The sequence below is a fragment of the Neopelma chrysocephalum genome, unplaced genomic scaffold, assembly GCF_003984885.1.
Source record: "Neopelma chrysocephalum unplaced genomic scaffold, ASM398488v2 Primary Assembly neopelma1_108, whole genome shotgun sequence".
Classification (NCBI taxonomy): domain Eukaryota; kingdom Metazoa; phylum Chordata; class Aves; order Passeriformes; family Pipridae; genus Neopelma; species Neopelma chrysocephalum.
The window spans coordinates 1,985,950-2,004,448 of NW_020897773.1; the positions used below are offsets into that span (position 1 = coordinate 1,985,950).

General features: G+C 40.7%; 1 protein-coding gene across 1 annotated transcript in view; it reads left to right on the top strand.

The window, feature by feature from the left end:
- ALK (ALK receptor tyrosine kinase) overlaps positions 1-18,499 on the top strand; it is a 313,264-nt gene that overhangs the window by 233,753 nt on the left and 61,012 nt on the right. Inside the window, exons 8-9 of the mRNA XM_027696652.1 lie at positions 7,507-7,638; positions 9,105-9,205. Coding sequence (XP_027552453.1) covers positions 7,507-7,638; positions 9,105-9,205 — 233 coding nt within the window. The remainder of the gene's footprint in view (positions 1-7,506; positions 7,639-9,104; positions 9,206-18,499) is intronic.

The window sequence follows — 18,499 nt, forward strand, 5'->3', positions numbered from 1 at the left end:
AATGCCTGAGACTTTAGCACTGATAGATGCATTTGGTACTATCAAAAGACCTGTTTCCTCCATAACACATGCAGGTTCTCTGGATGTCTGCCTGGAGTGGACCCTTTGATATGTTTCTGTACTTGCCTACATTAGTTCTGCAGCAGGTTCTTAACATGCTCTCGGTGCTTCGTCTCTTCCAAGGTCCTGATCAAAAATGCAAAGGAAGTATAGCCTGAATAGCTAGATGCCTTACAGAATTATGAAATGTGTCATTGGTTAGAGCCTTTAATCAAAATGTAGTACAGCATGTGGCAGAAGGGAGAGGTAGGAGAAAACTTCTAAGATGAAAAATGAGTAGAGCCAGTAGCTTGTCTTTGACCAACTCCTGTGTCTTTGTATTCCTCTGGTTTTCTGCCCTCTCTTCTACAGTCAGTAGTCTAATAAAATACAGCAGAAGATAGATAGCAGCCTGAGTTTTCTGAAAACTTGCTGTGCCTGAGTACTTTCTAAAATGTGCTGTGGAACTTTAGGACCTTCCTTTAACTATCCTGAAGATGGCTCATGTCTTTTTCTATAAATTCTACCTCTCCAACATCTTCCCCTTTGCCAGTCTACAAATAGGAGTGGTGGATTGTCAGTTGTATGGTTGTCTACAGGGCACGCATATCAAGAAAAATAAATGTTGGGAGTTCATCATTTAAAGTGTATGTGTCACAGCTGATCTAGCCTATGGGCTGTTGACAGTAGAACTGCATTGATTTGATATGTAAAAAAATGTGTTCCCTGATGAAAATACCAGTACCAGCAAAAGCCTTTGGAATAGAAGAGGGAGCTGTTCTCAGTTTAGCTTTCATATGTGGCAACTAGAACAGGGGAGAATCTGTGTAAGGTAATTCAAACAATCTGAGTTGATGTAGGTGATTGTCTAGACTAACACACCTTTGCTGTTTCTAGCAAAAACTTAAGAGTGACACACAACTTCTAGCAGATTTCACTTCTCTGCTGCTAATAAAGAAATAAAGTAACAGACTTAATTGGTGTGGAGAACATTGGTCTGACCTAGGATCATCTAGTAAACTAGTTAAAAGCTTGACATTATATGCTTCTCCATCATATTGGGCATTGTTACAATTTGAAATTATGTTCATTAATGACACACTCAGTGAACATTAAATTCACAGGAACAGTGTCAGCGCTGTGGACTTGCAGCTCCTTAGAACCAATAATGCTTCATATTAGTGATATTGAAACCTTATTTTCACCTAAGAGCTTTAAAACAGAGCTCTAAAACCTCATAATGGTATTTCTATTGTGTTCAACTCGATAATTTAAAAAAAAATTAGTAAGTTATTATAACCAGTAGGTTGAATGCATTTTCATTTAATTGCAAATAGGGAAACATTATTGTCAACTGTATGTTCAGATACACTGTTGTGTCTGTGTGCGGTAAATGGTTCTGCCTCGTGAAGGTAATCCTGTCTATACCAGTGGGAAGAGCAGAGCTCACAAGGCAGAGTTGTGCCAATCAGGGATGCAAACTGAATACCACGACGGGATGGGGCAGGCCTGGAGGAACACACTTCCCTCTTACTTTCAAACACTAGCTGCACCTGTGGCTGGTGTGTTGCCCATATTCAGGCCACATCAGGAGGCTGGCTCTGCTTTTACCCCTTAGCCCTGTACCCCATACTGAGTCCAGTTGGTAAAGTGGCCAACCCTTGCCTGGCATGTGTTATCCGCAGGGTTTGGTTTCGTTGCCTTTCTTCCCTCCATACAGTATTCACCAAGGCTTCATTCATCTAGTGCTTCATTCCCATGAAGCACTACAGCACTTACAGTTGTGTCAGCAAAAGAATGTACAGAGAATGTCAATGAGAAAGTGTAAAAAGCAGAAGATATTTAGCCAGCTGTTTAGCAGAGCATCACTCCCTGGCTTGAGGAGAAGACCTCATGTCTTGTATTCAGCCACAGTTATCGGGAATGAGAGTTTCTACTCCCAGCCAAAAGGTCCTAAAACCACCATCTTCCATTCAAGCAACAAAAAGGAGTGGCTTGCCTGAGCAAGTGCCTGAATTGGGGATATGTCTGTTCATTCACTTATAAGCGTGCTCAGTTCTATGGCTGCTTTCTCTGCTTTTGCCTCTTTACTATATTGAATATTGTTGGCATAAGGCTTCTTACACAAAACAGAGAAGTGATTTAATATTTTAGTTGTCAGTTATATCTGCATGGCAGCCTAACACAAAACATATGCCATCTTTCAACATTTTAGTTGTCATTTTGCTCCTGAGCAACACAGATGTTTTCATCAGCTTTTTACAAGTGTGGTAAAAAGTGATTCAGATTTTTCAAGCAGAGAAGGGGGTTTCCCAAGTGGTTCTGCTTACACAAAAGAGCTGTCAGAAAAAGATGTAGTTATGCTCAAAACTGAGGGGAGAGCTTTTAAAATTACCATTAACCAAAGGCTTCTTTCTTTGAGCTTCAGGGAGATGTTTGGGTTTTTTACCTTTCACAGTCTTTTAGCTGTGCAGCTACTGATTGGTTTTATTATTATTTTAACTTTTTTTCCCTATTCATTTGATTTTTGTTCCTTTCTTAGCTGAATAAAAAAATCTCCCTAAAGCCTGCTGTTTGTTAACATCTCTTTACTTATTAATGGCCAATGAAATGTCATGGTGCTTGTTCTGCATTGCAACCAATTAGTCTGTGTAGAGAGTGTAAAATCAGAGAGGGATGACCCCTAGAGAAAAGCATGTTGCTGTTTGAGTCATAATCAGACATTCTTGCAGGAGTAAAAGACAGCTTCAAAGAGGCAGTTGTGGAATTAGATGCCAAACTGTGTGTGTGTGTTGACTCGGGATCAGACATACAGGGTTAACAGACTGATGGAAGTGCCACACTGGAAATTACTTTGTAGACCATACTTTGCAGACACATATTAAGTCTTCAGATAGCAGTGGTCTTATGTCTTTGCTGGTAAATTCATGCTTTTATGTGTTACAGCAATTACACATGCACCATAACAGACTTCGACTCTAGGTTTCCTCTGAATTGATAAGCTGATAGATTCTTCCATAAAAGTACTTTTTTTTAATAGTGCAATAACTTGAGTTAGGTGTCTCCAAAGGAGAACACTGAACAAAGAAATCCTTGAACAAAGAAATTATACCCTTACAATCTGAATTTCTCACCTCTCATGTGACTGTTTGGACCAGTAGTCCACCATATGAGGGTTGGGGAGATATTCCCATTCTTCACTGGGTCTCTTCATTGCCTCCAGGTGGGATGTTTCTTATTTCTAATGTTGCAGCTTCTGTAATGAACATAGCTTCCTTATCCTCTGTCTTGAACTGGCTCTGGGGTCTTCTCTTACTTGACTAGGTGGAAAGTTCAGCATATCCAGTGAAAGTTCACAGCTTGTGCCTAACATTTCAGTGAACATAGTGTGCTATTAATGCTAAACAAGAAGTTCTATATAAGTAGTATACCAAATCACTCAATGTATGGATATGGCTTACTGCAAAAAAAAACCAAAAAAACCCTACTTCCTCTTATTGTAGTAATGATGTTATATACCTGGTATGGTACAAGACAGAGATGAAAAACCAAATTATTTACTAATACAGATTGGCAGAATGTTACAGAAAGTGTGAATTTGTTTTAGTAGTTTTATACTTCTCTTTTTGGTTCAATAATCTTTTGTTGCAGCGCAGCAAGTCTGGGCAAAAATTAAAATTTTACTGGAAAAAAAGGTGCATATAATTTTGACTAGTCCAAAATTGTTTTACTTTCTGTCACAAATTCATGAAAAAATTTCATCTTGGGAAAATATTGGTTAATCAGTCCGAGCATGTTAGGAAAGTATTGGATATATTTAAAAAATACAATAAAATTAAAAAGAATGGAAGTGCCCATAGTATATTTATTATCTAGAGACCCAGAACTTAGAGGATTGACTCAGGATACAACTAACCCAGGACTGATTCTTTCTTCTGCTGAAGTGAATTTGAATCCATAGTTCCTATTTCTGTGAGATTTTCCAAGATTGTGGTCTGGAGTTCTGGTCTAGTTCAGAAGAAAACGGTTACTCCAGTCTCTCCCAGGATTGCTCTTTTACAAATTTTACATAGAACAGAGAGTGAAAGTAATGTCCTCCATCTTTCAAATAAATCTCATAATCACTGGGTTATAGGACAATTTTCACTCTTTGCCTCATTAAATATTTAAGGATGTTAAACACCATACCAGGTGAGATAAGGAAGACTAGTGTCTGATTCCTGAAAGGAGTGACTCAGGCTGTGCTATGTGGTTGGAGGACTACATGCACACGTCTGCCAAAAAACCAGATGGCAGCTACAATAAGAATCTATAAAGCTTGAATTTGTGGTAACATGGACAAGTGACCAAAAAAAGCGTAGATAATCAATTCTACAGGGACCAGTTTACTTTCCAGGTAAAAATGCATGAAGAAACCACTGGATTCATTTATATCCAGACACAGCCCAGCAAAGTCTCCCTGAAAGCAAAATGATGAAGTGGCAACCTGTTGCCATGCTACGCTCTCTTAAGGCTCCTGTCTTGCATACGCTAATCCTTCTGCTTCTTTCTTGATCAAAAGCTTTACTTATAGCAACAAATTCTTACCTCTGGAAGTTCTGAATTCAGCAAAGCCATCTGGCATTAAAGGATAACTCTTTGTCAACTGTTGAAAAGTATTTCCTTTTTTTATGCTTCATTTCTGGCAGAATTTGGCTGGCAAGCTTTGCTAGCATAGAAGCAATCATTGAAACAAAATCATGTTTAAGATTCACGTGGTTCTTTAAATTGTTTGAGTAGCTGATCTATTTGGCTTCTGAGATTTCTTCCTTAGTAAAGGTCCATATGTACAGAGTACTCTTTTATGCTTTTCCTCTTTATCACATCAGTCTGGAATTTCACCCAAAAGTTTAAACTGTAGGATCTGGTTGATTTACACCTAGTTTTGAATCAGGAGCCTGCTCCATCTGCTTAATAAGTTATTCCAGTTGCTAATTTTTCTTGCTATTAATGGATGAAAAATCTGAGTTAAACAAAAAGAACTTGAACTTAATTTGATTTTGCTTGAAAACTATTTCATTTTGAAGACTTTAAAATATTTGGTTATGAACAAGTTTAACACCTGACAGCTTTTCTCTGCTTCATCACTCAAACAAAAGCAGAGACTCTTATATTCTCCAGTGCTTCAATTTCACTGGACTGCTCTGTTCTCCATTCCATACCCACAAGCTGGATTTTAATCTTATTAAGATCTAAATCCAAGGTTTCTGTCACTAATGGTGATATCCAACATGGCAAGTTTCAATAGGAGTAACTCCTGCCCCCTCCTTTACTTGAATTTCCAATAAAGTCAGATTAGCTTCCCCTCATCAGTGCGGTGTCTGTGCTAATGTGAGCTTCAATCACAAACATTCCTAAAATTGAGAAGTACAAGTCAGCAGAGAAGTGCTTGCCAAAGAGGTCTTTGTGGACTAGCAACACATGCAATCATAGGTGCTGTCTGTACATTCAAAGTAAGAAAGAGCAGCAGAGAAAATTCATCCAGGGCACAGGACATCTGAAAACTCATAAAAAATTAATTTGTGGATGGGGAGTGAAATATTCTGTGAAAGTAATAGCTTCTTATTTATGCCCTTACTTGTTCATCGGCAGTGAGCTTTTCCTGGCCTCCAGGCAGGGATTGCTACTCAGATGACTCCTCCTGCTGCTCTGACTTGTTTACATCATCCTAGATAGCAAATGGCCATGACATGAATTCAGTTGGACACTGAGCCAAGCTGTTTCAGTAGGAATTCAGGGCACATTATAATTTGTCATTTTCTCTGTATCCCAGCCTCAGGCTGCGCAGTGAAATATAATCAAGTTCTATAGAGGGGTAAAACACTAGGAAGTAACTCTCTGCTTAGGAGCTTTACATTTAAAGACAAGACTGAATGAATCTGGAGATTTTTAAAAGGAAAAAGTTGAAAAAGCCTGAACTTCAGTGCAGGTTCTAAAACTTTTCATAACAGATTTTAATGCTTGCAGATAATAACACTAATATATGGCTCTTGCCTCAGTGTCGGGTTCCAGGTTCAAAATCAGCCCTCCTAAAAAACTACAGATAGAGGATTTGTTTCAGTTTCCTCTGCCAAGTGAATTGTTTCTCAGGCTCCTAGAAAAACAAATATTTCTGGTCTAGATGCTGCAGCTGTGGTGTTCCCCGGTTGTTTTCTCTGGGTACACCAAGGAGCATATGCATGTGCCACTGGCAGTGGCTTTTGAGGTGTGTGAGTCAAAGTTGAGGCCCTGAGAGCAGATATTTAATTGACCTGAAATCTCATCCATGGGGATCTGCTGATACTTCAACATTTTGAACGATCTGGAGCTTGAATACTGGTGCCTCAGTGTCTGACAACCACTTTATAGATATAAAATTTCAGGGGAGAAAAAGATTTAATAATCATAACAAAATATGTGTTCAGGAGACTACTCTTCTCACAGAAGGGCTAATGAAGTTACCAGTATCCCCTGACTAGCAGATTCTCTTAGATTAGGAGTTTGTAGTCTATACTCCATCTTGTAGGTGAATAAATTTTTACTCTGATTTTATCAAGCAGCTGAAAGGAAAAACAAATGTCCTGGTTATGTGTCTGCACATGAAATTTCATTTTTTTCCTGCAGTTTTAAACAGATTCCTTGTATCATTTTCTTTTCTTGGGGCAAAAGGAGCAATATGTGCACCCTTTGTAAGAAGAACCTGCAAGTGGAGGTAGAGAAGCATACCTTCTGCTTTGAATGAGATTACTATTGCTTTAAAACTGCTTAATATCAAGGCAAAAAGCTAGTGGAGTTCTGTTGTTTGGAGCTGGGAACTTGAAGCCAGTGACAGAATGAGTGGGCTTCGAAGCCTGAAAGTATGGCTTAAAATAAACTATCCTCTCTTCAACCATTCATCTGACAAAAGAGTTTCACAGGTGAAAATACTGAGACACAGAAGGATTCGGTGCTTTACCTGAGGCCACATCAGTGCTCACAGAGAGGAGAGGTCATGTTGCTGAGGTGGGATGAGTAGAAACCTAGTCTGTAAGGGAGGGAATCTTTTTAGGAATTTATCGCTCTGCACCATTTCCCGCTGTGGGGCTGCAGAAGCAGGGAAGTCATCTCCCAAGATATAACCTTGAGTGGGCTTATACCTGCGGAGCTGAGAGGCCAGATATTTAGGAGACCCCATAGTGTAATACTGAGATGTGTCCTCTCACTCGGGTTATTCAGAGTGTGGGGGGAGTCAGTCACAGCCAGGGGGTTGTTTCCCACTGCACCACCCTCCCCCTGGTCAGGCACATGCATGACTCCACACAGAGGGACTGAATAGCTGTGGGATGCCCACATTCCCTGGGCAAACCAGATCAGAATAGTCGCTGCAGCTTCTCTTCATGCCCAGGAGACTCCTCCTCAGCTCACCTGGGTTCTTCTGTGTGTGTCTGTGCATCTCTTTCCCTCTTGCAGGAAAGCTTCCCTCTGGCTTTTACTGTTCATTTGAAGAAGGGGACTGTGGCTGGATGCCAGGCTCCTCTGCATCCCATCCTTCTCCATGGCGGATTGGAAGCCCGGAACACAACCGTATTCCTTCAATAGAAGGTATGTGATAGTAAATAGTAAGTGTACAGCATAAAGAGCAGAGAGAAAAAAAAGGTGCACAAATGGTGAGGAGAGGGAATGAAACACAAGGCAAATTTTCCTGCATACTTATATATTCAGCCTCCAGTGGAACAAAAACAAATCCCATCTTTCTACTCTGAGTGCTTTGAGCAAAAGACTATCCTGCTCCCTTTTTATCTTGAGGGTATATAGTACCTCAGTTTCCACCCCTGACACCAGATACAGATCTTGCCCCTTTCTAAACAACTTCCTACTAAATGTTCATCTGCATGACCCTCCTCCATACTGATCTGTTTTTTTCTTTCTGATTTTCCTTTTTACTTTCTCCATTTCTCTCTACTGCTGCTATTTTCCCCTGCTCACATTCTAATTTTTCTTCTCTTTCCTTCATGATCCCCTGAGTTGCACTTTTATGGATAATTGATTCTCCTACCTAAATGCCAGTCATTTCTAATCTTTCTCATGCAAACCATTGAAGGTTTATACTTTGGGCACTGAACTACTGCTGGCTGAGTTTTGGCAAACACACTCCCTGCCAGGATAAGTTTTTTTCTAATGCAATAATGTAAATCATTACAGACATTTATTGCTGAGGTACAGAACATCTAAAGGGATACAGTAATAACAGGAAATTAATGATATATAATCCCAACATCGTTTTGAAAAGGTAGATCCAGAGTTAAACATGAAGAGTAAGATTCTCTACTTTTGTGTGAACTGTGCAGCTGTTCTGATTTATGGCATGTGATGGTTTAGCCCTTGGTAATATTAGACCACAGAGTGAGGGAAACACAGGTAAACACAAAGGCCAAGAGCCAGAATGAGGGTGCTGATGGGGAGCTGGCAAATGCTGTTGCTTCTGTGATATTTCTATGCTGCAGAATGAAAGACCAAATAACTGGACTCTAAGTAATGCTACCATCCTGAGCTAGAGGGCAGAGCTGAAACAGGGTAAAACCACACCCTTTCATGCAAAGCTGCCAATGGAAAACCCTAGTGTTGCTACTAGCCTTGTTCCCCTTGTTTACAACAAATTATTAAAGTAGCAAAGAGGTGTCCAACTGCATTAATCTTAGTCTGATGGTATTTTGCCATAGCTGTATTTTTGTTTGGTTTTGGTCAAGATAAATACTTCTCTTCCAAGTTACTTTTTGTTCATAGAAGATATACTCTATTATTCACCCTTGCAAGGAGGATGAACCTGAAGGCAGGGAGCAACAGAAGAGAGCTGTAGGGGAAAGGTAAACGTACTCCTTAAATGTGGTTCCTGAATATGGTTTTCAGGTAGATGAAGCTGCATCCCTAAGAAATTGAAAAAACCTTCTGCTCCCTGGCATTCTGTTGTAGTAGGAGCCAGCTAACATAGGTTTTGGGGAGGTTTCACAAACCCTGAAACCTCAGAAGGTGAGTGCTGCAGTTTGACCTTCTTCCTTCTCTTTCATCAGGTTGTGCACTCCTCCTTAACACCAGCAAAGCACCAGCAGTAGCGAAGACTGTCATGACCAGCACTGCATTTCCAGCTCCTTTGAGGAACTCCCCCTGTGAGGTAAGTCATAATGTTTTCTTTTCTTTTGCAATTTACAGAGCTTTTTTGTGTGTTTGACTCAGGTTTTCAAATATAGGTACTAGGTCAATAGCACAGCAGCCACTATCTCTGATAGCTTTTCTATACAATATACTTATTTATGCCCTCTGTGCAGGAGAAAGATATGGTTATCTGCTTGAATGGCACAAAATGTGCTCTGAAAAGCTTGTTACGTGCTGTCCTCATTGTATGGCCTCACATGATGTATTGCAATCTTCATAATTAGGTGTATATGCTGTAAGAGTAGGGCAGACAGCATTACGTAAACACAGAGAGGAAGAAGTGCATGAACAAGCATTATATTTGCAAGATCCAAGAAAGAAAAGGCTTCAGGACTGCCCCTGAGCCATCCAGAAAATGCAGTGCATGCTTTCTCTGGGTCAGCTGGGATTTGAACTGGCAGGTCTTCATCCTTCTGCACTTCAAAGCTACTGATCCTCATGTAGGCCTTGTTCATAAGGAGTGCTGAAGTTAGCAGCAGAGATAAATTCATGTAGAATGTAACCATGCTCATATTCAAGCAGAAAAGCTATTGACAGTCATAAGACATCAACTTAAGCAAGTATATCAAGGCTTGCCAGGTAACCTTGCACATGGTTGTAATTTCTGAGTCAATTGTACTTAACCCCTAAACTGCAGTTTACAGAAAGATGACCTGTCTGCATCTTTTTACTCTGCCTGTAGCTTCACAGATTATGTTATCACTGATAGGATTTATTTATGAGTTATGACCCATGGCTAGTGACTTAGAGCATTTCACATCTTGCATAGTCACCCTGAAATGTCACATAAGCTCCTGGATCCTGAAGCAGAGGGATTCGAGAAAATTAATCCTAACAAAGCACAGTTTATTGTTTGTTGCTTGAGCACTGAACAGACAAAAGAATTAGATTTTCCCCATTCCAATGGTTTTAAAATGCACAAAGGACAAGAGGGGATGCATTAGAAAGTCCTCTGGAATACACAGAAGAAGCTGTTTCTTTGTCTTAAAGTTTGGTTTGGTTCACTTCTGTTGGATATCTCAGTTCATATAGCAAAGAGCCTCTGTTTTTGCTCTCTTGGTATATTCACATTCTCCTTCTTTGAAATATATCCTACCTTGTTATTCCTCCCGTCTGTGACAAAAGCGTATGCAGGTTCTGAATATTTTAAGACCTTGCTCTGCCACAGACCAGCAAGAGCAAGTGTTTTTCATAATGCACCTGACACAGGAATCACAGTGAATGATTTCCCAATATCTGTGTATTTTTTTCTTGTGTATACAACACTGCAAATAATTAAACTTGCCGTTAGGGGAGAAGCTGCCATGTATTTCATCTGCTCACATGCCATCCCACCTCCGTCACTCCCCTTGGCTTTTAAAAGGCATCCGGACGCATCCAGCGTTGCAGCTGTCGGTAATAAAGAGTGAAGGAGTTTTGGCAAGGGTTTTGTTTCTTGCCTTTTCATATAGTGTAAAAGCTTCTCTTCCCAGTGGGTCCCCAGTGGCTTCAAATTCTATTTTACTGGAACAATCTGTCGGTTCACAGAATAATTTAATTCCACTTTTCAGCACAAAGCAGGAGGAGAAAGGAGATATGCCCCCCTGCGCACTTATTCCTCCAATAGGTGCCAACAAACTTCCTAATAGTGAAATTATACTCAGAAAGGAGGTTGTGAAAATACTGTAATGCCGTCGTGTATTTATTCACCCTCAATCGCTTCCCAATTGAACTGGCTCAAGTTCAGGCACTAAAAGATGAGTTTTCTTTTACCTGTCACTGCTGACAGCTCCACCTGGAGTGTCACAACCAGGACAGATTCTCTGGCAATTGAAATCCCACAGACAAAACTCACTCAGAATTCATACTGCAAAGGAATCTCAGCAAGTGTGTGTGAATTAGACCCATTTATTCTTCCACCATCAGATCAAGCCATAAACCTGCCCTCCCTCTTGTATTTGATCCAGCTCTCGTGACCCTTTAGATATCTGCTTGCTCCCCTTGTGTGTTCACTTCCATAGTGGCTTGTTCTGACAGATGCATCCACTACCCCAGAGAGGTTAGTCCCAGATACACATAATGTTAATGATGGAAGCTGTCCTTAAGCCTGTCACTTAACATCTCCTCCTTGTGTGCAGTGTCTACCCCAATATAAACATACCCAGATCAGCTGAAGTCCTGAGGGTGAGACTGAGTGTATTTCCCTGTCTGCTCAGGTCTCTTGCCTCTCTGGGTACGAGGAGCTTCCCCCTGCTCTGTGCATGGGACTTTATCAAATGCCATGTGCTGCACAACCTGAGAGCAACAAGGAGGCGAGCAGACAGCCCCACTTCGTTTGACTCCCTCTCTTCTATCCCTGCTACATGGAAGCTGTGGCACACTACTAGGCCTGCTGTTTACTGAAGCTACTATTTTTAACCCTTATCCCCTAATTTTCTTTTATCCAGTCAAGTTAGACCAATTACGAACAAAACAGCAGATGCTGTCACCCTGCTTTTTATCCTGAGATGTTCATAGGAAAATTATTTCAGCCTCAGCATGAGGACCTCTACTTGTCACAGTGCTGTTTACCAGGCTGGAGGATTCTGGGTTTTGGCCAGAATGCCCATGCTACCAGGACTCAATACTGATAAGGAAACAGTCAAGCAGTCCACACTGGGTTCCAGCCACAAAGAGTTTGCTAATGCTTCAAGCTTCTTTTTTTTCCCTCAGCCTGGCTGTTTAATCTTCCACTGTTATAGACTGGTGAAGAAAATGACTGAAAAAATAATTGGGGTGCGGTGGTCTAAACACTTTCCCTGCTGAGGTTCTGGGCAGGTGCTTGCAGCGGCTTGGATGCTAGCACTTGGAGACACCAGAGCCTAGATGATCTTTGGCATGTGTATTGCCACTGAGTGCAGGACTAGCATGATCCTCCATCTTTGTGTTCTCTCCAGCCTGAGGTTGGCCACCAGGAGCATGCTGGGCTGCCTGTCCCTTTCCATGCCCTGCAGGAGGCTCCTTGTTAACTCAGGAAGGGAAAAGTCAGCCTGACCTACTCTGTACTGCCCCACATGCATCAAAAGATGGGAAAAGGATAAAAATGCATGCAGGAGATACCATAATAAACACAGCCTGCACTTTCCCACACATGTTTGGGATTGGCCCGAATGTGCCTTGCACTTTGTGTACAGCTTTGTGTACAGCCTTGCACTTTGCTCCTGTTTGTTTTGAGCAGCCTTATGTTTTCATTTTCTTTGTTCTTCAGTGCTTTTGGCAGGTCAAAGCGGTTAGTTTGTGATGCTTCCCTTTGTTCTTGGTTCAGTTAGTTTTTCTCTTTCCTTTTGTTGTTTTATTAAATCTTGGCTGGAGTATCCTGGCTTCAAAGAATTTCTTCTTGTTTGCAGTCCAGACAGCCTTTGTTATCTTTTTCGTGTTGCACATTCAGTAGAGTCCTTTGCCTGTTGACCCCTTTAACTGTGTTTTAAAACCCAATTTATATGGAAGAGGGAAACTCTGGCACTTCCACTAACTCTTGGGTGAATGCAGGAAGTGGTGTGCATAATCCGTGAAGAGATGCTCCATTACCCTGAAGTAGCCAGAAAAGGGAGAGGCAACAAAAAGCTCAGGAAATGCTTCTGGAACCAAACTGAGTCACAGTAATCAAGAGTGAAAATCTTTTAACCCACATATAAAAGTTCATTGGAAGCAAAGCACATGTAATTGAGCATAGGAATGCACATAAAGTGCAAAGAATTAAGCGAAACAGTGGCCTGATTTAAAGGCAGAGTTTATAGAGCTCAAGCAATAAAGCACAGCATTATTTGCCCCTTCTGTTCACACTGTGAATGCCCTCCTCCGAGTGGGAATTAGTTGGCCTGCACAAGGCTGACAGGGCAAAGAGGATCATGGAGTAGTTACACATCTCCTCATTTTGAAGAAGAAATCCATATGCATATCATTAGTAGCAGTACTGGTCTCTGGGAATCTAGGAAACCACTTTGCAATTAAATCCAAGGGAAGTGCTGTCATCTCAGACACCACCATGGCAAAACTAAATTGCTTTGCCATGGTTGATAGCCCCTAGGTGTGCACAGTTTCCAGACTGTAATGGCCACCTACTTTTCAGCACTTTGCAAAGATTCAGAGAGCTGACAAAACTGTTGCAGGTGTCCAGGGAGCGCTCACCTTTGTGTGGAAGCTGGAGGCTCAATTCTGGCTCCACGTGTCTAGACAACAAGGCAATCCCACCTCCCTCACTCCCAGTATTATTGCTGTACAGGTGCAGTCACATATGCTGACTTACTTTTCGTTTCATTTTCTAGAGATGTTCCCTATTTGCATCCTCATTCTTGAACCATGTTGTGGTACCTGTAGATCCTAAGAGTCATACCTGTGTCTTCCCAAAGTGTTTGTGTTTCTGTCATAAAAAGATGCAAGACCAGCTGCAGGACTACTGCATTTTGTGAGGCTTGGTACAGGGTGTCTTGCTTCTGTGCTGCAAGATTTCGTTTTTTGATGGGTTGTTACTACTCCTGTTTGAAAGTCAGTGCGGAAACATGAGCAGTCTGGAGACTGATTTTTAGAAAGGCTGTGCTTTGCTCAGCACAAGGGAATCTGTGACAGAATCTTAGTGCCATACCTGAGAAGTAAAAGCCATGCATGCAGCTTAATGTGGGCTATCGCAGAGAAGGACAGTAACAGCAGAGGTGGTGCTGCCTGCATGGTGATGAATTTGAAATTAGCCTTGAATGTTATCACATCCCTCTCCACAGAATAAGGTGACTCTCTGCAGGAGAGGCTGCAGTGTGATTCAGAACTAGATTATTTCATTTTTCTGTTAGGTGCTGGGTCAAATATTTTAAAGGGTATAGTTGTGCTGGAAAACAATGAAAAACAGGTTACTGTGATAGTGAATGTGCTTTGTGCTTTTGGCTGTGTTTAAAATAATGGAAATATTTTTCTGATGCTATTTTGACATTTCAACGAGCTGTTTCTTGAAAGCCTGTTTCTTTCATTATGTTATGTAAGTTAGTACAAAACTGAGACAGATTTCTTAAACCCTGAAATTACTTTTTGCATGTAAACATACTCTCTCTAGAAAATAAATATAACATGTTGATGTGAAAGAGTAAAGTTTGCCGTCTCATTCAGGTTTACAGATATAAGAATGTTTTCATCCTCTGTAGTTATTAATTCAGTTCTCTTTTCTATGCAGAAGTGTTGTATTTTTTTAAAGCATGTAAATCAATGATATAAATCATTCCTTGAGTGCATTCTGAGCCCCATGCTGACACCTGCAGAGTGTGTCTCCTTTTCTCCTCTATTCCTTGAGCTTTAAATAACTAAGAAGGGTACGTGGTTATAACATTGACTCTGAACATTTACGAGCATGAAAAATGCAATATAGATATGCCTCTAGCACAGCCTTTCATGTGTTTTATTTGGCAGAATCTTGTTAGCATCCTTTTTTATTTTAAAGTGTTGTTTTTAAAATCTGTACAGCTTATTCACTGTTATCTGTCTTCTCTTGCTTCCTTTGCCACTTGTCTTCTGTGTCATTGGTTCAGAGGATCTATGCCACCTAAAATTTCTTGAAGGCCTGGTCACTCCACAGTACTCTGACAGGAAAATTCTGAGCATTTTCTCTTTCTTTCTCTATTGTTGTTGTTTTTATTTTTCTGTTTGTCTGTTTTCTGAAATCAAGTAAGAAATAATGTGAGAATAAATATCAGAAGAATCTGTTCATATAAAATACAAGCTTCTCTTGCCTGCCTAAATATTTTAAAACTACATAATCAGATCAGATCAGTTAATTATAATTTTATCCTTTACAGGAGGTTTTTGCTTGCACACCTGAGTCCTAAGCTAAAGCAGAAGTATCAGCAGACTACAGAAGAATCTGATTATGCATAGTTGTAGATCTGGCCAAACCCTGGAACAAGACCTTTTGGTCCTCTTTATTATTCATTAGAGTCCAAATCTGAATTGCTGAACAGTACTAATAGATGTCTTCCTTGTACTATTGTGTGTAACCATTTCTCATTTCTAGTAAAAAAAAAAATATCATCAGTATGATAAACTTCACATGTCAAACATAGCTCATATTCATGTACAAAGCTTACTGAGACTTAGCAAAGTTGTTTGCAGCTATTGTCTAATTCTGTGTAAATCATATTCCAACTCACAGCTTCAGTTTGTCTTCAAAAATGAGATGTTTTCCAAGCTTCTTTAATGCCTTACATTTACTGGGTCAGTGCATTCACATCTGAAAACAATTTCTGCTCTTTCCCATCCCATGAAGAAGACGCAAGACAGGAGTAACAATTTTCAGGAGAAAAAATGTCTGCATTTCAAGAACCTACAGTCCCTTGTCTGGCAACTTCTGAGCAATTCCTTTCAGAAAGTATCATGGAGGGGAAGCAAGAACTGGGAGCAAGAGAACTAAGTAATGTGCAGTCTCACAAGATGAAAGACCATGTTGCGGAGTTGAGGTGTGGGTAGCCAGATAGCCACAGTGAGATCCAACTCCTGTAGTTCCTTGGGAGAAGACTGCCTGTAGACTCTTCTCTGCCTTCTTAAAAATACCTTCCTCCAAGCCCTGTTTGAAGTATGTTCTTCTTTTCCCCTTTCTTTGTTTACTAACTTTTCCTGCCAGGTAGGACTGTAATACTAATAGTCAGGGTCATTGCCACTCAGAAAGGTCAGAAAAAGAAACAACTCTCCAGGGTGTCACTGCGGAATGTTTTATTTATGCTGCTCTGAGTGTGTGTCATTGGTCCTCAGTCAGACATCCCAGAGTTAGTTTATGCTGGAATGTTTCCAGCCATTAAAGTAGACTCACAGGTGTCAGCAGGCCCAAACTTCACCCAGAAAGTTCTTGGTATTTTATTTCTTTTTTTTTGCATAAGAAAGTAAAATGCAAGTCTCAGTTCTCAAGTGGTCTTGAAATTATGCAGCTTGTGCTAGAAAATCTACCTTCCTTGTTTTTCTTCACCTGCCAAGCCCTGTTGATATTGATAAGGATTAGTTTTTTTGTTTTTTCTTTCTGGGATGAGTTGAGTCTCCTGTTTGTCAGTTCAGAAATTCCACCAACTCAGAGGCTAGGGGGATTCTCAGAAGGCATCTTTCCAGATGGTGTTTGCAGTACAATGCATGTAGCCATCTGACCCGAGTTTTGCCTCAATATGCTGTGTATTTGCCATGGGCTTTCTCTCCCTTTAATTTTCCCCAGATCAGTTTAGAGCATTTCATTTACTGAGTCAGTGGGTTTGCATATGAACAGCTGATCAATGGCTCTGGTGGGTTCTAAAGCCAGAAAGCAAGGTGCCATTGAGCCACTGTCTACCTTCCATGCTTAATTAATTTCTCAGTGATGTTTCTAGTTTCTCAATATTTTGCTGCTAGTTTAACACAGAGGGAGATGTTTGATGCATAATGTTAGGGGTATTCCACCAACAGCCCAGATTTAGATTTTTCCAAATGTGCCACTGCTCTACTTGCAGGATGCACTGTGTGTGTAGTACCATCTGCCATCATTGATGCTGTATTTTGTAAAATGAATGCCAACCCAATTCGGAAGTCTTTACTGTGGTATCCAGCTCATCATCTGCTCTGGTTCACTTCAGCAGGTGTGAAAAGACCTGGACTGCCCTGCTGTGAAGCTTAGAAACCATGGAAATCACAGCCAAAAATGCCCATTTGGACACAGTGCCAGTCGATTCACTCAGAGCCAGTTCATTAGAGTTTGCATATTGCACTTTGCCAATGAGCTGAACTCCCACATCTATTGCCAGCTACTTCTTTCCTTCAAACAGCTGACATGTGTGCAAAGGCATTCATTCCAATTCATCAATTGCTTCAGCTTTTGCTCTAGTGTTACATTTACAGCTATCAAATGCTCGCTCTTTCCTCACTTCTGACCGTGTAGATGCTGCCTGTTACTGTCTGGCAGGTCTCCAGAAGAGACAGGGGTCTGAAAGCTGCTGCCTAGTAGGAGCTTCAGGGCTTTACCTCTCAAATTTTGAACTATCAAAATGGCACAGTGAAGTTGCTCCAACTCACCTGTATTAAAAATTTCACATACTGTGTTACACAGTGGAGTTAGCATTAGAGTCCTAAAAGTACTTCACATGTGGACTCTCAATAAGAGGAGTTGCCTTCCCTGGTATAGTTCGAGGTTTTTAAATTTCCACTGGCATTCCAAAGTTATTCAAACAAAAAGTTTAGTCCTGATCAGTTTTCTTAAAGGAAATTACTTCAGTGGAACTGAAAGGTATTTCAGTAATACCTAAGGGAGAGCAATTTTCAATTTATTTTCAGTAGCCTCACTTCATAGGCACTCAAAAATATAGAATGCTCTAAAAGTTCTTTCATCTTGATTGTCACCTGTTAGGAGCAGCCATGCAGGTACCAAGTTTGAAGGCATCAGCCTCCTATACCATGAACATTTGTCAGCAGCCTCTTCTACCAGTGTTGTTTCCAGTGAACCAGTTAGTGGGTATGAACTCAGCCCTCCTCAGCTGCCTCCTTGGCCATCACTTTGTGTTGTATCAGAAAGGGTTCCTGGCCATCCTGCTGGACTCCGCTTTTTCTTTCTGGTGTCTGCAAGGTGAAAATCCTTAGATTTAATGCTATGTTTTCCACTGTCTAACATCATGGATATAGACATGGGACTCTGTGAGTCCTTTCCCAGACTTGAGGTGAGAGTGAGCTGGTAGTCAGACTTGACCAGTGTCCAGACTTGACCAGCTTGTCCTCTGAAGTGCTGTGATCTGGAAGGTCTGTGATGGTTTGCCAGTCAAAACCTTACTCATCAATTTTGAATGTATGGTCAAAATAATGTAACAAAATGAATTCACAGACTCAAAGTAGCATATCTGTTTGTACATTTATCAGTGCTTGGGTCACACAGTACAACAGACCCAGGAGTGATTCCAGGCAAGTGCAGTGATTTTTGGACTGGAGAGAGAGAAGAACCACATCTAGATTTTTTCAGTCTCTGTTGTATTTTTGAAGTGTAAAGGCAGTGCTTTCTTTGTAGCTTTGGAGACAGGCAGATGAACTGAAGTGTTTCCCTAAATTCAGTACTAACAATTAATATAATGGATATCCAGAATTTTGTTCCACCCATCCCGATATTGTGAGCATAAATTAGGAATAATAGCAACACTTCTGCCCTTTTGACCCCTAAATCTTATTTGGCTGCCAGGACAAACTTACACCATGAGATAGGAATAGCAAGCAAAATTATGTAGTTGCATTTTATGCTGAAAAGTGAATATGAATGTTCTGT